We start from the raw sequence: 22,630 nt of genomic DNA, 5'->3' as shown, positions 1-22,630 counted from the left end.
GTTCAGTGAAGTATATGTGAAACATAGTCTAAAGATCTTTCATCATTCTGACACTGTCAACAATTTGATTCCATTGACAGGAAATCAAGGTACTGTAAAAAGCAAAGCCATTCTATCTTCTAACTTAATAAGTACTTTGTTCCTTTTTGGGCTTTTTGTTAAAACCTATATCTCTGCAGAACTGACTTGTCTGTGTATAAATTGCATTAAGATATAGTTTAATTCTTAAGCGTGATATAGTTATTAACCATTTCTCTTATTTGAAAGAAAAATAAATTTTTCTTGTAATAAGTGAATTATTCTGGAATGCATTAGAGAAGCCTATGTTGCTTATATTTTGGATAGTACAAAAGACAAGCAAATAAACAATTTTGATAATTCAAATTGTTACACTTGCATTATGGCTTTTGGAATATGGGACTTAATTAACTGTGCTCTTATCCTGGAAAAGTCTTTAGAATTTTCTATTCACATTGGGGTCTAACTCAATCCGAGATCTTAACTTCCCTCCAAAAGTGGGGATTAACCGAGATAGTAAATACAAGGGAGAACTCATGGTATATTTGGTCACCATCTTGATGCCTGCTACACAAGATATGCCTTCCCAGAGCAAATCCTAAACACAAAGCCTTTTCAAAACAAAACCTGCTTAATCCCTTACACCAGGTTATAGTTAAACATCATTGTCAGGCAAAAAATGGAAGCTGACTACAAATCAGAGTACAGCATAGTGTGGCTGGAATGGAGAGACAATTGATAAGGCCAACGAATGTAAAGCGTGATTTTGGAAGCCTAGAAACAAACAAACAAACAAAGTCATCTTAAATAAAAAAGAAAAATTACAGGAAAAAAAAACTCAGGTCTGGCAGCACATGAGAAAAAAACGTTAAAGCTCTTCAGAACTCAATTTTGTACAGAAAACAGAATACAGAGGAACCTCAGTTATCTGAAGGATACGGATGGGGAGTATTTGGTTCGGTTAATTGAATGCCGGCTAATATAGTTTAGCAAAGTATCAGAACTTGGCCATCTTGTCTGGACAATCCAAAATTTGCATAATCAAATGTCGGGGAATCGAGGTTCCTCTGTAGTTAACAGAATCTAACTACAGACAGGATTTCACTTTTAAGACAAACAATCACATTTACACTCTGGATTATTGTATAATAAAAATAAAAACAAAAACAAAATGTAGTTATGGTCATACCATCCCTAGACTAAAGTGAATTTCACTGCAAAAGTGAACTAAAATTTTATGAATGCATCATAATTATTCATGCCTTGCTGAGAGAGTAACAACTTGAATTTGTTAATACAGACAGACATTTTCATTCACGGATTTTCATGCTGCAAATATCTAGTTTATGTTACTATTAAGTAACACTTAATAGTAACACTTAATAGTGGGAAGATTTTATGAAGCTAAGGTAATTAAAGTAATGAACTTTTGAATGATTGCCACCAAAATTAGTTGCCAGTGTGTTTAACAGTGTCAGAATAAGACTATATAAAAATTTATCTAGAAAGATTCTAAAATAATTGATAACTAGTTTGAGTATACCCACAGCGTACCATTTCCACATTAAGACAGACCTTACGAAGGCTCTCAAGTTTCAATTTATATGGCTGCTTGCTGGAAGAGCTTTTCAGTTTCAATTTGCACTTTGGCTAACTTATGGGAACTGCAAACCAAAGTAAGTGACTGATTGTTAGACAGAACTGCACCGTAAGCAAAATCAAACAAGAATTTCAGACAATGTGGAAAATAGATCAGGTTTATTCTCTGCTTTATCGAGAACACAAACTAGACAATTGCTCAGATTGAAGCTTGCTTGCAGAATCTACAGAAGGCTTCATAATATCATTCACAAAATAGAGTAACTTGGAAAAGTACAGTAATCAGAGCAAGGACAGAGACCGACATTATCAAGAAAGGGTAAATAAAAGCTTCACTTCTAAAAATAACTGCAACTAGAGAATTAGCCAGAGAACTGCAGTATACTTTTGAGCAGTCTCTACAGAGGTAGAACACAAACAATTAACATACCTCAAGGAACTTATTTTTGGTGGCCAGCGAAGGGTGGCCATGAGAACGAGGTGTACGAGCAGACAGATGTAGGAGGTAATACCGACTATATAGCATTTTTAATTATAAACCGTAATGTTAAGAAACTTGTTTTAACAAACAAACATAGTATAGTTCTATTGAAGAAATATGAAAACAAGGAATTCCCATATGTTTGAACTGTCTTTGACGACATGTTTACAATTCAAATTTCCTTCGATATTCCCCAGGTCCAGTTTCCAACTATCAAGGAACTTCTTCACGATAGAACTCAGTCGAATGAAACCTAGCAAAAATGAACAACTAAGTTCATAAATGGAAACTTAAATAATGGAGGAACGTTGTGCGTTTCAAAAAGGAAAAAAGTATGGTTAGGTTTAGGAAGCTAAAACTAGACAGGACGTGTGAGGAAGATAATGAAAACAGGAAAGACCTCAAGCAGGGAATTAGGAGACCATGAAAGGACCATGAAATCACCTTAGCAACTAGGGTTAAAGAAAATCCCCAAACAAACTGCATATACACACACACACACGAAAAACAAAGGATAATTAGAGAGAAAACCACTGAAGGATAAAGGAAGAAACTTGTGCTTGGAGGCAGAGGATTGGGCAAGATATACCGACACACAGGACTCATTATTCGCCCAGGAGAAAGATGGGGGAAGACAGTGAGATTAGTGTGGAGCATACAAGTTTCATAGAGAATTTTCTGATCAAGAAAGAAGTGGTATTAGGTCTTTTGAAGAGCATTAAAGATGCATAAGTCCCCAAGGTCTGATGATCATCGTGATGGCAAGAGGCAATTGCTGGGGCCTTGACCAAGATCTTATATCATCTCTCACCACTGGAGGGGTTTCAGAGGACTGGCGAGTAGCTAATGCTGTTAGCCTTTACAAGAAAGGATTAGGGATAATCCAGGAAACTATCACTAGGTGAGTCGCACATCGGTGGTGGGGAAGATATTGGAGAAAATTCTTAGGGATAGGATTTACACATATTTGGTAAAGTATGACCAAGTTAGGGACAGTCGTCATAGCTTTGTGCAGGGCAGGTCACATCTTATTAACTTGCTTAAATTGAGGTTCCTCTGTATATAGCAGGGTTGCTTTTGTCAGGAAGATGTCATGGTGCAGCTTTATAGGACTTTGGTTAAGCCACACTTGAGTATTATGTTCAATTCTGGTTGCCACATTACAGGAAGAATGTGGAGGCTTTAGAGACAGTGCAGAAGAGGTTGACCAGGATGTCTAGATTAGAGGGTATGAACTATAAAAGGAGAGACTAGAAATACTCAGGTTGTTTTCTCTGGAGCAGTGGATGCTAAATAGTCTAATTATGAGATGCATAGACAGGGTTGACCGCCAAAATCTCTCTCCTCTTCTCCTCCCCCCTCCCTAGAATCGAAATGTCTAATACAAGGGGGCATTTAGGGTTGAGGGAGTTTCAAAAGGAGATGTGATGGGCAAGTTTTTCTTTGTACACACAGTGGTACGAGTCTGGAACACATTGCCAGGGGATTTTCTTTAACCCTAGTTGCTAAGGTGATTTCATGGTCCTTTCATGCTCTCTTAATTCTCTGCTTGAGGTCTTTCCTGCTTTCATTATCTTCCTCACACGTCCTGTCTAGTTTTAGCTTCCTAAACCGATCCATACTTTTTTCCTTTTTGAAACGCACAACGTTCCTCCATTATTTAAGTTTCCATTTATGAACTTAGTTGTTCATTTTGGCTAGGTTTCATTCGACAGTGCTATCGTGATGAAGTTCCTTGATGGTGGTTATGGGACAGAATACAACAGGGGCATTTAAGGGACTTTTAGATATGCACATGAATATGCAAGGAATGGAGAGACATAGACAAAGGTCAGGCAGAAAGGATTAGTTTAATTTGGAGTCATGTTCACACAATGTCATGGGCCAAAGGGCCCACTCCTGTGCTGTACAGTTCTATGTCACTGATAATCACATAGAACAATGAGAGTTTGAGAATTGTTTGAGAATGAGTGATAAAGAGAAAAGGAAAACAGTGGGACGAAAATCACAACTAAACCAGTTTCATGTCAAGAGAAAGTGGAAATTTATTTTTGTGCAAATATGAAAATAAATTTTCTTCAAATTTGGAAATAACAAACATCAACTTCCACTGCAAAAAAAGGTTATGATATAATTTGGCTCAAAAAAGCTTGAAATCCTCAGTATTTATAAATCATTTGAATGTCAGAATTGTAGTTAAATACAGATTTAAAGAAAGCAATAATCAGATTGAAATATATTCATGTAGTCACTGCAAAGAGACAATGAATACCTGCAGCTGTATTTAATAGCCTGTGCCTAACACGCCTTCATATTGGTCACAGAATATAAAGCTGAACGTAGAATTTTCCTTCCCATCCTCCCTAGCCAGAACATTTTCCCCAATACAAGTTAATTGATACCATTCTATGGTGTGCCAAATGTTTGATTTCTTTTTGAATCATGAAAAGCTAAGGCAATACTTCTCAACCTAAAGCTACACAATTGCAGCACTTTCAAATTCAAACAGTTTGCCAATATTCAACGCATTGCCAGGACAGAAGCTACTTAGGGAAGGCACCAGAGGTACACATTAAAAAAAAAAGACCTTCTATATGTTAGGTATCATCTTTCATAAGCTCAGAACTAAAGCTAAAGGACCTGACAGCCAATTAGTGACCTGAAGCACGTTCAGTTGTAGTATTGGTGTTCATACAAATCATAAGAAACTTTCAAACATTTCTCGGAAATTGATTGTTGCACTTGAATGGCCACTGACATTTGGACAGAAGCTCTGCAGTGTGATAAACCAAATGTCAAAAACGATGAAAGTTAAATGGGACATTTTACTTCCAGAAATTATAAACAAATACAGATTCATTTAGAATTCTGTTCTTTGGATACATTGTTATATTCAGAGGATTAAGTGATTGAGAATGATTTGTTCCTAATGACCATTTAAGAGTGCAATGAACGAGGAAACAAAGTTAGCAGCTCAGTGATTTCATGTGATGTATTTTCAGGGAAAACAGTTGCTGATCTTATGATTTGTGGGTAGGTTTACCAATACAAAAAATGTGCTTAAAGTCCCATCCACATGAGCAATGGCCCAAACCACTTCATAAAACGTGTAATAAAAACGGACACTAGACAGAAAAAGATGCTTATTCAGTTGATGGTGTTATGGCTGAATAGATTCAGCTCGTGGTGAATGTGTTTGAATATTGATTCATGTACCAGACTGGGAGGAGAGATGATCTAGGATATTTGAACATGGCATAGGCTGCTTTCTCACGAATGTTAGTGTAACTAGTGTGTTGGGTTTACTCCCTCCGATTTCCTGAAAGTATGTTTGAAAGTGATTAAAATGGCATGAAGAAAAAAGTAGAGATTTAAAAGAAAAAAACTTCAAAAGAGCATAACAAAAAGCAGCTCAAGGTTACTATCAATGGTTGACAATGGTAGTGCACAGAAGAGAGGAGTCTTTAAATACACTACTTGAGGGTTGAAGAAATTTGCAGTCACAGTACAGCAATGCCATAAAAAGTGTGACAGATGAAGACCAAGACCTTTAATGCGTTATTGCTCGGGTGAAGGTAATGGATCGTGTCTGGGGTCCACCTCAGCAGAATTCACTGACATTGATACAAAATGAGATACTCACTTAAGTTGCTTAAAATCTACTGAAGTCAACATTTGCAGATGCAAGTCAGCATACACAAACTTCCCTCAACCGTGAAAGGGAACCACAGAGGAAATCATTTGCAAAATGGTCTCAAATTTAAGAGCTCCATGTTGTGACAAAACTATCCTATTCATGCTGTTTTATCAGCAAAAGAAAAAAATGGATACCACAGAACCTTGCCACCATAGCATCCTGGCACTCATTCAATTATGACACTTCTAAAGGAGATAAGATTCTTTTCTTACCATGAGAGAACTTCCCAATTTCAGTAGATGCCTAAACAATTTCACATTTAAAAAAGGAAAAAGCCTGCTTACCACTCTTCAAACTTTTGCATCCATGCAAATGTAGTTTTCCTGTAAACCTTGCCTCATCTTAAAACTACTGAATCACTATTAGTATGAGAATCAATACTCATGCACAAAAATAGATACTGGTGAGACAGCGAGCAAAAGCTAATTGTGCTGGCAGCAAAGATCCATTTCGTGTTAGTGACAACATTGGAACAGAAGTCAATTTTGCTTTATCTGCCACAACAATAGTTTTTCCTCACCCAAGAGGAAATTGGAATCAATTTGAAATAACAAAAAGGAGACCTAACTTTGTGCTGAGTGGACTTATCAAGTGCAAAACTGCCAATCTCAGGACAAGTCAGTGCCATATTTCAGGTCTTGCCAGATTTTTGATCTGGCATTTCAGGCTGTCTTCACAGAGCGTGTTGAGGGCATTCTTTTCCTTATTTGAAATCTGCAAAAGGCAATTTTGAAAACAATAACAATGCTGAGACACAAGCCAGCACATTCTTTGGAGCTACTTCAGCTCCAGTGTTCCTTCGCCCAAAGCCTGGCTCATACAGGAGTGAGACCAGCTCAAAGACACTTCCTAGTCAGTTTAACTAAAGACGGCACTGTGGAAGCAAAGTCGAGTGATGATGGTAAATTAAACAGGAAAAAAAAGGAGATTGCTTTTCAAGGTAAACAGATTTGATACGTTGTACCTATACAAGAACATTTATTGATTAATACTTAGATTTAAACCTTTGGCATATTTCATACGGTTAAAATGTTAAAAATTGACAAACATTGAGGGCAACACAACTTAGTTGCCACATCCATACAGTAAAGCCAATTCAGAGCTAAGCTGATACCGATAACATGCACCACTGTTTGGAGAACATCCACTTATGAATTGGAAATTATCATTTCAAATTAACATTTTTGCATGCTAGCAACATAAGTTACTCAAAAGGCCCAAAAGAATTTGAGTTTCACATGTTTTGTCTGGATCCTCCCTGCTTCATGCATAGGCTAGAATAATTTAAAAATGTTCTTCCAAAACGACACCATCTGTTCTGAGCAAATAAATGTCTTAAAATATTTCTAAGAAGCATAAATTTCCCAAGGACAAGGGCAGATGAGATCTTCTAAATTTTAAACACCATTACTAGGCAGCAACCCATACTGTCAAAGTGTTATGGATTGGGATCAATTGTACGACACATCCCACAACCGGGTTCAGTGACTGAACCTGTGTAGTCTGCATTTCATACATACTTCCAGGAAACCAGAAGGAATAAACTAACACACACGTTACACTAGCATTAGTGAGAAAGAGGCCTGTGCCATGTTCAAGTATCCTAGATCATCTCTCCTACCAGTCTGGTACATGAATCAATATTCAGACACATTCACCATGAGTTGATTCAGTTCAGCAATAACATAATCAACTAAGTATCACCTTCACAACCTGAGATATTTCCCTCTTTCAGCCTGACTCACTTGGTAAAACCCCAATCTGAATCACATTGATAAAAGCAATGCAGAAGAGCATATACCACTACCGTAACAACACGGATGAAATAAAAATGGTTTCCTTCATCATAAAGCCATTATTCATTTCACTATTTCTTTGATTTGTCATTACTCCACCAATTGGAGTATTCTCATTTCAATAACAATACCAACAGCGTGGAACTTCTGAATGATCCAATCCAAAGACTTCATTTTGGATGATCTGAAGTTAATGGAGACTTGACTATGCTAACAAAAACATGCATGAAGGTTTCAGATGAGCGAATGTATAGTGGGGTAGTTGGCCACCATTAGAGAAATGGAAATTGATGGTCTTAGTGAAGAGAGGCTATCAGGTGGAAGCTTATGTTGGGATGAAATATGCCAAGTTTGTTTGACAAACATTTGACTGAACCTCAGTGGTGTGGGGTCAAGGAATGAAATTGATCAAGGAACAGAAGATATCAGCTTTGGCCCTCTCAATGTCTTGTTAAGAATGTTTTTACTCTCCAGGACTGGATATCAGACAAAGTAAGGACAGTGGAAAGATCAAATGATGGAAGATATGTTATAGCAGGATTTCAGCAAAGTATGAAAATTGTTACAGCATTCTAAGATGATATTGTAAAAGGTATAAATTAATTTCTTGCATTTAGAGTCGGAGTCAGAGAAATACAGAACGGAAACAAACTCGTCCATGCCAACTAGACATTTTAACCTAATTGAGTCCCGTTTGCCAGCATTTGGCCCATATCCCTCTGAACCCTTCCTATTCAGAAATTGATACAGATGCCTTTTAAATGTTCGAATTGTACCAGCCTCCACCACTTCCTCTAGCAGCTCATTCCATACATGCACCACCCTCTGCATGAAAAACTTGCCCCTTTCATCCCTTTTAAAATCTTTCTCCATCACCTGAAACCAATGCCCTCTAGTTCTGGACTCCCCAACCCAGGGGGATTCATCCTATCCATGCCCCTCATGATTTTATAAACCTCTATAAAGGTCACTGCTCAGCTTCTGATGATTCAGGGAAAAACAGCCCCAGCCTATTCAGCCTCTCCCTATAGCTCAAATCCTCCAACCCTGACAACATCCTTGTCAATCTTTTATGAAGGTTTTCAAGTTTCACAACATCCTTCCTACAGCAGAGACCAGGATTGCACACAATATTCGAAAAGTGGCCTAACCAATGTCCTGCACAGCCTCAATATGCCCTCCCAACTCCTACACTCAATGCAATGACCCAAAAAAAAGAAAAGGCAAGCATACTGAACACCTTCTTCACTATCCCATCTACGAAGTAACTAAACCTATCAAAGTGTCTTTGTTCGGCAACAGACTCGCGGACCTTACCATCAAGGTAGATGAGTCCTGCCCAGATTTGCCTTTCCGAAATGCAGCATCTCACATTTATCTAAATTGAACTCCATGCGTCATTCCTAATAACAGGGAGTCCAGAAGTAGAGGTCAAAGTCTCAGGATGTGGTGACATATCTTCACTTAGTGAAGAGATTTCAGAATTCACCAACAAAACAGTAGAGGCCAAAACATGGTATGATTGAGGATGGGTTGGATATAGCACTGGATGCTAAAGGTATCAAAGGATTGAGGAAAAGCGGAAACAGGCTGTTGAGCTCATGATCATGATGATAAACGTTAGGGCAGACTAAAGATTCAACACTATATATGCATACAAAATTGGAAATTCATTTGTTTTCCAGTCTGTTTGCACATGTGCAGGACCTAATATCCAGTCTCAGCATGTGGTATGATAGAGTATTGTATTCTTGAGATGAGAAAGAACTGCACACGCAAAGTGAAGAGACACACATTATTGAATGACAACTGAACTGACCTGCCTGGATATGTTCCTACGTTAGCATGGATTTTAAGGGTGATTATTTATGGAACTCTTATAGTTAAGCCACTGTTGCGAGTCTTAGAACAGAGTCTAAGAAGGAATGGATAAATCGCAGTATGCAGTCTCTAGTAAGACTGTAACCAAAGCAAATGCAAGTAAATGCTGACATTGATAAACAATCAATTCAGCTGAAAAAAAAGTGGGTGTCATGGAATTATTCATTTCTTTGAAGTGTGCCTTGATACTGAACAAGTTGGGAACCATTGGTTTAATCAATCAGATATTGTGGTAAATAGCTAAATTAGTTGTTCACCATAGCTGTTCAAATCTCCTCCCCTTGAGTTAGAGAGAGAAGACCTATACCAGGGCAATGATCAGAGCAAAAGAGGATATTGGTTTTAACATGAATTCAGGTGCCTAAGTGGAAGTGAGGTCACACAAAGCAAACGATTAGATTAGCAGTCCATCCAACTCCTTAAACATACACGCCTTTCACTAGGAACATATTGCAAATCCTTAAGCACCCATACCAAGATCCTATTCTCAAAAATCCAACCGGTTAAGCTTTACAATGCTTAGGCAGGTTGTACAAAAATTGAATTAACATCCTAGGTCTCTTGAATGGCAAGTTTCATTACCTTCATGTACCTACTGTTAACGTTTTACAGTTTGCCATTCTTAAACTAGCAACAAATGCTGCATATCATTCCAAATGCAAATTTGCTCCTTGAACCCTTAGTCCCCTTTAGTTTGGTGTCCAGTTTGTAATGTTGAGCTTCCAACATATAAACACAGTCACTAGGACCACTAATTCATCTCTACATCACCCACTTACCCCAATGTCTCAGCTCATCTGGTACTAAACTCTCATTCATAGCTTTGTTGTTACTTCTACACAGGAATATTCCAATACATTCCCAATTGGCTCAATTCATGCCTGACCAAGCTTTTGGTCACCAGACCTAATCTTATGGCCCAGTGCACATTACATTTTGCAACCCTCCTGTGATGCGCCTTAGACATTTTATTAAATTAGTTCTATTCATGTAAGGCTATAGTTCATCATATGCAAAGTTAATTATTTTACACTTGCAAGTTTAAAAAGCCACACATCTTATCAAAAGCATTATTTCCATCCCTGATCATTGCTGATGTACATGCTTTTGTGCCATTGATTTAACACGTAACATGAATAGCACAAGGTCAAATACTTGGTTGTTTTGACAGTTTGACAACCACCCACTAGCCTTTCACCTGAGTAATACTTAAAAATTCATAGCTATTGAAAAACAGACATTTCCTTAGTTCCAGTATCTAAAAGACTGTTTTTAATTAATAGTTACAATGAAAATCCCTGGTCCTCAAAGAAAACAGCCTTTTTTTCAGAAGAGGAAAGCTACTTTGGATGTGCTCTTCTCGAAAACAGAGCTTTCATATTTTGCCCAAAGACACATCAACTTGAAGCTCTGCATCATTGACTCTCCCTGGCGGGAATAACAGCTTAGATGTAGTCCATAATGTCTCGCTCAGAACAGATCAACTTACTGAAACATGAATATTGAAGGTTTACATTGTCTAGGTGGCCAGCTGCTAATTAAGTTACTGAAGCAGATCACCTTCTCCACAAGGATCACCACAGCGAAACACTCTGCCATATGTTTTATTTCAGACAGAACATTTCTTATCTTCCCATTCCACTACCATCCAATTGATATTGTCCATTTTAAAAAAAAAGATGGGAAATGTTCTCTCTATGGCTTCCTTTAATTCTCAAGATTCCAAGTTATCTGCACTCATGCAATTCTGTTTGGTACTTTTGTTTGAAATTATTCCATCACTGGTGGCCATATCTTCAATTAATCCAGCCCCAAGTGTTAGAATTTCTTCCTCTCATCTGCCACCTTTCCTTTCTGCTTCAAAACTCTTTGGGCAAGCTGTTGGTCAACTGTCCTTGCATTAGCTTCTGTGGCTCAGTTTCAGAGTCTGTTCAATAAACAATCCTATTATGTGTCTCGGGATGTTTCACTAAAGTAAAGGCAATATCCAAATACAGGCTTTGGTTGTATGTTAGGAATGAATTGCCATTACTATGAGCAAACAGAGGGACTGGCACTGGGTTGTGGATTTAAAAGAAATATCAATCGTCAACTATTTTTAGTTTTCTCACAAGTAAAGCTAGTGAGAAAGTTAATGAACTGCATATATTACTATTCAGAGCGAATGTGGTAATTTACATTGCATGTCCAAAAATCTTTAAACTTGTCAGATGCCACTTAATTGCATAGTCAAAGGATGCAGGGGCCCATTGCCGCTCACTCCATCCCTTCAAGAATGGTTAAAAGAATATATTTCAAGACAAATGTTTGTTTTAATAGCGAATATTTGAAGAAATTGACATGTAATTTTAGAATGACTTCCATTCATTGTTAGAATGAATCTTAGACAAAACAGGCAACAGAAGTTAAATGCTATTACTCTCAAGCTATGCCGGTTGGAGGGACAGTGGTGAGATATAATTAAGCAGTAGTTCTATCTGGTAGTAAAAACAAGATGATATATGGCATATATAGTAAAGTGAGGAGAATCCATTTCAAAGTATGCTGAATCTATTAGTTTCGATACTACAGTACAAAACAAATTTTATGAAAATTGCATTGTTAATTAATTTTATACAATAAGCCTGTTTATTCATCTAAAAGGGTGTCAATGACTCATTGGAGAGCTTATCAGCATGCTCCATCAGAAGAACTGAATTTGGGCTCACATAAAATGCAAGGTACCCAATGAATAGAGATCATACTACTACATCTCAGGGTCACACTTTTGCTCAAGCCTCACTCCTGATGAAAGGCCTATGCCCAAAATGTTGAATGTCCTGCACCTCAGGCTGCCTGACCAGGTGTGCTTTTCCAGTACCACACTCTTCAACTCTGATCTCCAACATCTGCAGTCCTCACTCACTCCTCAGTTTTGTTTGCCAGGATATTAAATAAAGCATGCATTTGATCAGTCTAATGGAGAGGCTCTAGGGATATTGAACAGCTAATACAGGCCTAAAGCAAACAAACTGTTTATATTTCAAGAATTGGTTTGGGTAGTAAAATTCTGCTATTATCGAATTGTTAAATTTCCTGTTGGCACCAGACAATCAGTCTAATTGTATCTCCCAAGTAAATAAACCCCTTTTGGTTGTTGCACAAGCTTCTTCACAGCACAAGTAAATAACATAAAATTTAGTTTAATTAATGCTTTAAGTCATATTTGGAAAAAAACCTCAATTATGATTGTTAGTGGTAACCCACAAATGCGAGTTGTGCATGCACAAAGAATGACAAACTGGCGTTTGAAAAAATATGTTACAGAACCATTTAACCACCAGACCTTGGAAGACGGCTGTTTTTATATTAACACGAGGTCACAACTTGACACCACAAATAAACATAACCTGGAAGATATTAAATATTTACAGTATTCATTTTAGCCAGAATGGAGCTGCGAAATTGTCAATCACAAGGGCGGCTGCTCCTACACCCCACCCATGGAACGGAGCTGCTTTCAAACCAAGAGGAGGGGAAGGAAAGGAAACTTACCCGCAAACGAAAACCTTCACATTTATGGCGCAGCAAAGTACCAAAATATTGTCTAACTGGAAAACGATTAAACGAAGCAAGAATCAAGCACATGGAGAATTGTAATTGAAAACCACGAGTGATGAAAAGTGGATTGGACTGCGTTGAAAATTCGAGTCAGAGATATAATAATGACAGCTATAACGAAGTGTACTCCGGGGAGATGTGGCATCAACTTCTCTGGGAGGAAAAAAGACCCAAGTCAATCAATTTGGCATTCAAGTTCTTTAAACCTGTAGGAAAACGACACCTTACCTGGCTTGGCCGGTTTAGGCGGCGGTTTCGACATTATTGCGGCAATTAATGTGTAACTTTTTCAACTTAAACAAAGTCTAAGGTCACTCCTACCACAGGATCTCCTCAAATACTACACCGGATTGAGGAAGTCTCAAGCGCGGGGTGGAACCAGGAAGTACGGACATAGACGCCCCGCCCATTACGCCGAGCGGAACGACGTCACGAGCGGAATCCCCACCCTTGCTACGTGCTGTTGATGTAACGAGACGGGTCCCGCCTTTCACGTCGTGTGTTATGATGTCACCAAACGCATCCCACGATCCCCGTCGTACGTAGTGACGTCAGTCCCCGGGATTCTCATCCCTCCCCCTTCCCAAAATGTGTGAGTCGACGTCACCGGCGCAATGGGAGATTTAGATGAAACAGGTAAATGGTTCGCCGCTGAAGAAAAGTCAGTGACCCGAAAAAATAACGGATTTTTTTTTTGTTTTGAACCTTTCCGTGATCTGCTGAGTGCTCCCATGTTTGTATTATAAAGTTTGGGTTGGGGGAGCTGGGGTAGTAGAGCTCCTGCTGTCGAGGCCGCTCACCAGTTGCCTGGAGAGGAGTCACCTTTCCCACAGTGAATTGTTCTCGAACTTATAAAACACAGAGTATGAGGAGAAGAACAATGTAGTCTATTAACTGAAAGACGCGAAATTAACTCGTTGTTGAGCTTCAAGGATGTGGTTCTGACGCTCTGGATGATAGGAAGGGGCGAGTTGAAAGGCAGGCGTTGTATTTCGTGGGAGTTAGCGTGGGCAGTAAGGATGGGTTTACAGCGTGAACCAGCCTAACAAACAGTGAGAGAGCTCTTCACAGTGCTGGAGGAGAAGGGACCGTGTGTTCAGTGGCATCTTAGCATATTAATTAACTATGGCAACGGCTGACCTAATCAATGTGGAATACTAGTGGAGTGGAGTTCAAAACAAGAACTGGAGGTTTCTAAGATGGGGAAGTGGTGAGGGCAGAAGTGTACGTAATGAGACAAGCAAGGTTGAGAGCCCGGACACTAGCTTTGCAGAAAAAATCCTCAATGGAGGAAAAAATAAAGTTCTATCTGAAGCACTAGTTGCATTTACTGAACAGGTATGCCAGCAAAAGAATGGAACAATCCACATTGGAATAAATTTATGAGGGAGTATATTCAATTTGCCTTGGTAAGTAGGTGGATTTTTAGTAAGCTACAGCTATATCCCACGATTTGACATGTTAGAATGGTTGTCGTGGATATACTCTTGTTCCCCGCGCAAGAGTGCTGACCACGAGTGATCTACACTCTGGTGTTAGTTGTGAATAACTTATGCCACTTAATGTCTAAGTCAATCTATTTAAAAGCCCCAGAAGCCTGAATTCAATCATAAATTTGATTTTCACCTCATTAGTAATATATCTCTCAAATCTGAAAGAAGTTCATCAACATGCATCACAAAATTACTTGAATACTTTGATACCACTAAAGCTTATTTTGATACCACTAAAACATTTGAGTTGAAGAAAGCCAACTTTCATTAAACCAGTCCTCATGAAATGTGTGTTTTTTTAGCAACTTTAAAGCAGCACCTCTGTTGAAGGAGTGTTAGTCTTATCCCAGTTAATCATACCAGGTGATGACAGAAAGAGGATGTCACAGCTACAAAAGAAATAAAACATTTGTGAAGCTTGATTAGCTCTGTAGTCAAACAAGGCAAAATGTTCATTTTGATGTATTTGACAAGTACAATGATGAGGTATGCTACTGTCAAAGATATTTCAAGGCTAAATAAAATATCAAAATGATTACACTTTGAGAAATACACGATTAGGTTTTCATCCTTGGGTGATACAAGAACATTAAATTATTTTTGAGACACATCTCATGCTAATTTTTTTCATTATTCACATACAACTGGTTTTCTATATTTTTGGTGATAGAAAATTGGAAGTTTTGCTCTTGGCAAGCTAAGAAAACATTAAGGGATGTTAAAAGACTTTGAAAACAGGATGTCATGTGGGAGGGAGGTTATATCATGAACAGGAAGTAGGTCATATCCACCTATAGAAAGGCCTTTCAATCCCTCTTTTCTTTCTTAGGGTTGATTTATTTCTCATAGTAGTTCAAAACAATGGTGAAATGAACTTTAAAATACACAGATGTTGGCACCTCCAGCAGACTCTGCTGTTACACACAACCGCGATTTTGGTGCTAAGCCATTTCTTCCATCTTTGAGCTGCATCAATTTACCGGGTATAAAGCATTCCCAAATGTTTTCCAGTCTAATGACCAATGAATGACGTGAGCAGTGAGAAAATGCTTGCAGTTGACTCTGACAGGCTCAGCAGTTTATTAATTGGTGAGTTAATAGTGATGGGCAAGCTTCTAATTTACATGCCCTCTGTAATAAAGGAGACTTGTGTGCTGATGTCAGATTTGCTAATTTGATGGGTTGTTGAATTAGGAGCTATACATTTATAATGTCTCACTTGGTGAATTAATTTAAAACTGAGTGAGATTGAATTCTGGTCTCCTTCAAGTGACTGTTCAGAGGTTTAACTCTGTTGTGATGTTGAGGGTGAGTGGTCCTGTGTTCCCTCTGCTTTGTGTACAAGACATCTGGTCAAAGTGAATAAATTAGCAAACAAAATCAAAGAATTGCAGATATTGGGGATCTGAAACAATAGTAGAAAGTGCTGGAGAAACTCCCAGATCTGTGGAGAAAGACACAAAGTCAACATTTCAAGTCAACATGACTCTTCTTCGCAACTGAGGATTAAAATTCGTATTTTGGCATTTTGTTGCTTGGAGATAAGGAACACTGATTCTGCATGATGCTCAATGGCTCAACTGTTACAGTATTGTTCAGAATAAGGTTCACGGTAAAGAAAGGAGAGTGGTATTCAGAATCTGTTCTCGCAGTTGAGCATAAAGGGATGATAATGGGAAAGCAGTCAAAGATAAATAAATTTAAACAATTCCTGAAGAAGTTATGTAAGATCTTCCCCTAAACAATTTAAGGTAATTTTAAGTGTTTATGATTTTAAAGGGAGTAGAGATTAAATCTTAAAATGTGAAGAAGTACTTGCATTTAAACAGAGCCCTTTACACCCTCTGGATACCCCAAAGATCTTTATAGCCAGTGCAGTACTTTTTGAAGTATTGCTCACAAAAGAGCAGGAACAGAGTAGAGATATGAAAATAATAGCAAAAGCAAATTACACATCGCAGATATTAAAACACGATGTAAATGCTACAAATGCAGTAGAACCTGAGATTTTTATGAAATAAAAACCAAAAAGAATTGTGGATGCTGTAAATCAGAAACAAAAACAGAAGTTGCTAAAAAAGCTCACCAGTATCAGTGAAGAGAAATTAAAGTTAACTTTTTGGATCCAGTTCTGAGGAAAGGTCACAGATGCTACCAGACCTGCTGAGCTTTTCCAGCAACTTCCGTTTTTGTTTCTGAGACTTTTATGGCAGGTTTATAAATTGTCAGCATACTAAACATTTATGTGTTTCATATTTTTAGAGTTTGTCAAGAACTAAAACAGCAGAAACACAAAGGAGAGAGATAGAACTTCAAAATGAAATTGCAGAGAAAAAGAAGCTGTTGAATAAATGGTGAGTTTTTTTTCTTTCAGTCTTCAATGTGTTTATAAGTTTATAGCTTAATACATAGAGTGGCAGCTTTAAGCATATGGAATGCTTATGCACAATGTGGGAAATCCAGGACATTTCATTAGTCCTTGATAACCATGTTTAGGAAGTGTTGGCATCCAAGTTTCAATTTTCAGAGGTTGAGAAGTAGTTGGGACGACTGTGACATCATGATAGCATTTTGGGAGTTAGTCACAAATTAAAAATGTGCAGGCAGAGAGGTAATGGGACACAGCCATACAGATGAAAAGGATCAAGCAGATATTGTAGTAGACCTCAAAAGACTCACTAACCAGTATTCAGTTCGAGAGGGTTCCTTTCGAGAGTACAATCAGACCCATGGCACCATCCAGTGGCTGAGCTGCACATGGAGAAGGGAAAAATTGGAAGAGCAATGGTGATTGGGAATTTTGTAGTTAGGAGAACTGACATGCTTTTCTGCAGGTGCAGATGAGATTTGGGAATTTTGGGAATATAGGGAATTTTGAAAGAGGAGGCTGAACAGCTGACAGTTCTCATTTCCGTACCAATGACATCAGCAGAAAGTGGAATGGAACTTCTGCAGCTTCACCTTTGGGAGGAAGGAAAAAGAATAATTAAGCAAGACATTAGAGATGGCAATTTCCAGATTTATCTTCATTCACACTCTAGCGAGGATAAAAATAAGAGGTTAGAATAGATGCGTGTTTGGCTAATTAGATCTTGCAGGAGAACACGTTTCGTAACAAGAATATTGGATCAGTTTTCAGGGATGAGGTACTGTACAGGCTGGACAGTTGCACCTCAAACAAGTCAGAACTAATGTCCCCATGGGTTGGATTGTTCATGTTTTAGGGATAGTTTAATCTAACTTGACTGGCGGATGATAATCAGGTTTAGTATTAGTAAAGAGAAACATGGTGTACCAAGGATTGGGAAAGCTCTGGTAGCTTTAAAGTAAATTGTAGTAAATTGCTGGATGGAATCAAGCCAAGATGGTACACAATGGAAAGTAGTTCTTTTATTGCATGTTTGTAAATGCACAAAGTATGTCAAATAAATCCTGCCTGACCTGCTCAGGATTTCTAGAATTTTCTATTTTTATTTCAACTTTCTGGAAGAGTTTACTGATGATTAGGTCTGCAGGAAGTATGTTTGGATGTGAATCCTATCATATTGCATAGATTGGTTGGACCGGCAGTTAGAGGCAATGAGGAATTTACAGGAGGTGGGGATATGATAGTTGCAGGGAGGGAGATAAACTGAAGCTACAGCCAGGTAGATGGGTTACCTCCAGGAAGGGTAGGGAATGGAGGCAGGTAGTGCAGGTGTGTCCTGTGGCTATTCCCAAAAAGTATGCTGTTTTAGAAAGTGTAGGTAGTGATTGACTCTCGGGGAGTGTGACACTAACAGCCAGGTTTCTGGTACTGAGACTGGCTCTCATGTAATGAGGGGTATACCAGGTTCCAAGCGATCGATTTTGATAAGGGACTGTCTGGTAAGAGGCACAGACAGATATTTCTGTGGCCGACAGCGAGACATCAGAATGATATGTTGCCTCCCTGGAGCCAGGATCAAGGATATGTCAGAAAGGATGCAGAATATTCTCAAAGGGGAGAGGGATCAGCAGGAGTTTGTTGTACACATTGGAACTAATGACATAGGAAAGGAAAAGTACAAGGTTCTGAGGAGAGAATGGAGGAGGTTAGGCAGGAGTTCAAAAAAAAGTTCCTCCAGGGAACCTGCACAATTACTGCCTTTGCTGTTTGAATTCATGTATTGTTGGACATTGGAGTGCGTCTGGGAAAATTAACACTGTAAAATTCACAACTGATCTTGGAGGAACTGTTTGGGTGAAGTTCACAGCCCAGAAGCAGATAAGTGTATTTTTTTTTTTAAAGTGGGACCTACAGAAAGTCTACAGTAGAGTAGAGTGGGTTCTTTCTTGATTATATATTTTTGAGATATGTCTCTTGATTAAACTTAAATATAAGCTGTAACTATTAATTTAACCTGGGGCAGTGTTTTGTAGAGGAATAAGACGGTGTTATTTTCTGGGTTTGTAGATTGTGAAGGAGCAAAAATGGCCTTTAGTACAGTGATATGCACTTCTTGTCAGATGTGGGAGTTTAAAGAGTGTTTAAGGGTTACTGTGGATTATATCTGCAATCAATGCTGTTTGTTGTGAATATTATTAGATCGAATGGATTGATTGGAGAGACAGTTAGAAGCAAAAAGGAATTTGCAACAGCAACAGTATGTGATGGATGACAGTTATAGGAAGGTGGGAAAGTCTCAGACACAGTCACATAGATGGATTAACTCCAGGAAAGGTAAGAGAAGTAGGTAGCTAGTGCAGGAGCTTTCTGTGGCTATACCCATTTCAAACAAGTATGCTGTTTTGGAAAATGTAGGGGGTCATGGATTCTCAGGGGAACGTAGCACGAACAGCCAAGTTTGTGGTATTGAGACTGGCTCTAAAGCAATGAGGGGTACGTCGGGTTCCAAGAGATCGATTGTGTTAGGGGATTCTGTAGTCCGAGGTACAGACAAACGTTTCTATGGCCAGCAGCGAAAAATCAGAATGGTGTGTTGTTTCCCTGGTGCCAGGATCAGGGATGTCTCAGAGAGGGTGCAGAATGTACTCATGGGGAAAGGGGCCAGCAAAAGGTCATTGTCCACATTGGAACCAACAACATAGGAAGGGAAAGGGTTGAGATGCTGAAGGGTGATTACAGAGAGTTAGGCAGGAATTTAAGAAGGCGGTCCTTGAGAGTAGTAATATCTGGATTACTCCCGGTGCTATGAGCTAGTGAGGGCAGGAATAGGAAGATAGAGCAGATGACTGCATGGCTGAGGAGCTGGTGTATGGGAGAAGGATTCACATTTTTGGATCATTGGAATCTCTTTTGGGGTAGAAGTGACCTGTACAAGAAGGATGGATTGCACCTGAATTGGAAGGGGACTAATATACTGACAGGTAGATTTGCTAGAGTTGCTCGGGAGGATTTAAACTAGTAAGGTGGCGGGGGTGGTGGTGGGGGGTCGAGAACCCAGGGAGATATGAGGAAAGAGATCAATCTGAGACTGGTACAGTTGAGAACAGACGCCAGTCAAACAGTCAGGGCAGGCAGGGACAAGGTAGGACCTAATAAATTGAACTGCATTTATTTCAATGCAAAGAAACCTTGGAGTGCAGGTATATCGTTCCTTGAAACTGGAGTCACAGCTAGATAGGATAGTGAGGAAGGCGTTTGGTATGCATGCCTTTATTGCATTGAATTTCGGAACTTGGGATGTCATATTGCAGCTGTACAGGACGTTGGTTAGGCCACAGTTGGAATACTGCTTGCAATTCTGGTCTCCCTGTTACAAAAGCGTTCAGAAAAGATTTACAAGGATGTTACCAGCGTTAGAGGGTTTGAGCTCAAGGTAGATGCTGAATAGGCTGTGGCTATTTTTCCTGGAGTTTCAGAGGCTGAGGGATGACCTTACAGAGGTTTATAAAATCATGAGGGGGCATGGATTGGGTAAATAGACAAGTTCTTTTCCCTGGGGGGGTCGAAAATTAGAGGTGGGTTTAAGGTAAGAGAGGAAAGATTTAAAAGGGGCGTAAGGGGCAGGTTTTGCATGTATGGAATGAGCTGGCAGAGGAAGTGAAGGAGGCTGGGACAATTACAACATTTAAAAGGCATCTGGATGGATATATGAATAGGAAGGGTGTAGATGGATATGGGCCAACTGCTGGCAAATGGAAATAGATTTATTCGAGACATCTCATTGACATGAACGAATTGGACCAATGGGTCTGTTTCCATGTTGTATATCTGTATGACTCTATGACTCTCTAATTGAGAAATTACGAAAATAAAAGTTATATTACAGCTATACACAGTATAATCATAAAAACAAGAAGCAAAGTTAAAAAGACAAGTCTCTCTCGAAGAGGAGGAGACCTGTACAGAGGCCTCCAAATGGTCTGACCCCTGGCTGCTGTCATGGTCCGCACTTGGCTGGTGCCCCAGCTCCCACACTGGGGCTGCCGCCCCGACTTCGCTTAGGGCCACTGGTGACTCCACTTCAGGCCATTTGTCACTGCAGTCCCTGCTTTGTACCACCAACATCGGTTCGGAGGTGGAGGCCAGGGTTGGGTGTCTTAAGTCCAAGAAGACAGAACAGAAGGGAAGCAAAGAGGAAGATTAAAAAAAGAAAAAGACAAAGAATGGGAAGAGTGGACGAGCTCCGGCTGGAGCTTTCTACTCTACCTCTATCTTACCGGAAGCAGAATGTCACTTAGGGGGCACTGAGGATGGCAAGTCTACAGAATGAATTCCGGATGGGATGTTTCAGTGTCCACCATCTAGAGTTGCTCAGCAGCAGCACTACTGATTGAGCTGGCTGAGTGCTAAAGTACATTGCTGCTGGATTAGGACTGCAGCAGGTGGTGAGAGAACCAACTGGAAAGCAAGACGTACTTGACCTTATCCTCACTAATCTGTCTGCCACAAATGCATTTGTCCATTATATTATTGCTAAATGTGACCACTGCATAGTCCTTATGGAGACCATGTCCTGCCTTCAATTTGAGAATTCCTTATATTGAGTTGTGTCGCACTTTCATTGCACTAAATGGAATAGACTTTGAACAGGTCTAGCATTCGTAAAATGTCATAGGTCATCAACAGCAAGAGAATCAGAATCCAACACATTCTGAACCTCATGGCCCAGCATATCCTGCACTCTAGCATTATCGTCAAGCCAGGGTTCAAGCCCGGTTCAGTGAAGAATGCAGGAGGGCATGTCTAAAATTGAGGTGTCACCCTGGTGAAGCTACAAAATCAGATAACTTGTGCACCAAACAACATAAGCAGCAAGTAATAGTACTCAGCAATCCCACAACCAGGGCATCAGATTTGACCTCCATTGTCCTGTTACATCCAGTTGTAAAAGCTGGTGGACAATTAAACAACTCAGTGGAGAAGGAGCTTGCATAATAAGTTCCATCCTCAATGTTGGGGGCAGCCAGTAAATGATGAGGCTGAAGAATGCACCACAGTCTTCAGCCAGCAGCCCAACTGGATGATCAATCTTTGCCTCTTCTAGAGGTCCATAGCATCATTGTTGCCAGCCTTTGGCCAATTCGGCTCACTCCATGTGATATCAAGAAACAGTTGTAGACACTGGCTACTGCAAAAGCTGTGGATTCTGACAACATTCCAGCAACTGTATTGAAGACATTGAAGTGTTCCAGAACTTGCCACACCCCTAGCCAAGCTGCTCCAGTTCTTCTCCAACATTGATATATATGTACACGACAAGTGAATTATTGCCCAGCCAAATCTTGTACACAAAAGCCAGGACAAATCCAACCCATCTAATTAGTGCTCCATTAGTTGACTCTTGATCACCAGTAAAACGACAGAAGATAAGAACACACCAGATGGCCTCCTTCTTTAGAGACCGCAATTTCGCTTCCCACGTGGTTAAAGATGCCCTCCAACGCATCTCGTCCACATCCTGCACCTCTGCCCTCAGACCCCACCCCTCCAACCCTAACAAGGACAGAACGCCCCTAGTGCTCACCTTCCACCCTACAAACCTTCGCATAAACCAAATCATCCGCCGACATTTCCGCCACCTCCAAAAAGACCCCACCTCCAGGGATATATTTCCCTCCTCACCCCTTTCCGCCTTCC

The 22,630-nt window shown here is 39.6% G+C and overlaps 2 protein-coding genes across 6 annotated transcripts in view; one reads left to right on the top strand and one right to left on the bottom strand.

The window, feature by feature from the left end:
- The window catches only part of ostf1 (osteoclast stimulating factor 1), an 87,194-nt gene extending 73,687 nt beyond the window's left edge, over positions 1 to 13,507 (bottom strand). For all 4 annotated transcript variants that reach the window (XM_043712317.1, XM_043712308.1, XM_043712302.1 and 1 more), the window contains exon 1: positions 13,301 to 13,507. In XM_043712317.1, the coding sequence (XP_043568252.1) occupies positions 13,301 to 13,334 (34 nt within the window). In that variant the 5' untranslated portion in view covers positions 13,335 to 13,507. The remainder of the gene's footprint in view (positions 1 to 13,300) is intronic.
- Positions 13,508 to 13,610: 103 nt separating this feature from the next.
- Positions 13,611 to 22,630, top strand: part of LOC122561012 (nicotinamide riboside kinase 1-like) — a 49,429-nt gene continuing 40,409 nt past the window's right edge. Inside the window, exons 1-2 of one of the 2 annotated variants that reach the window (XM_043712283.1) lie at positions 13,611 to 13,708; positions 16,828 to 16,919. In XM_043712283.1, coding sequence (XP_043568218.1) covers positions 16,917 to 16,919 — 3 coding nt within the window. In that variant the 5' untranslated portion in view covers positions 13,611 to 13,708; positions 16,828 to 16,916. Of the gene's footprint in view, positions 13,709 to 15,635; positions 15,655 to 16,827; positions 16,920 to 22,630 lie in introns of those variants that run through there. The other variant, XM_043712292.1, reaches the window with a different exon arrangement.

This window comes from Chiloscyllium plagiosum, chromosome 2, assembly GCF_004010195.1.
Source record: "Chiloscyllium plagiosum isolate BGI_BamShark_2017 chromosome 2, ASM401019v2, whole genome shotgun sequence".
In the NCBI taxonomy this organism is placed as follows: Eukaryota; Metazoa; Chordata; class Chondrichthyes; order Orectolobiformes; family Hemiscylliidae; genus Chiloscyllium; species Chiloscyllium plagiosum.
Note: the sequence above shows the minus strand (reverse complement) of the source record. Positions and strands in the feature narration are given on the sequence as shown.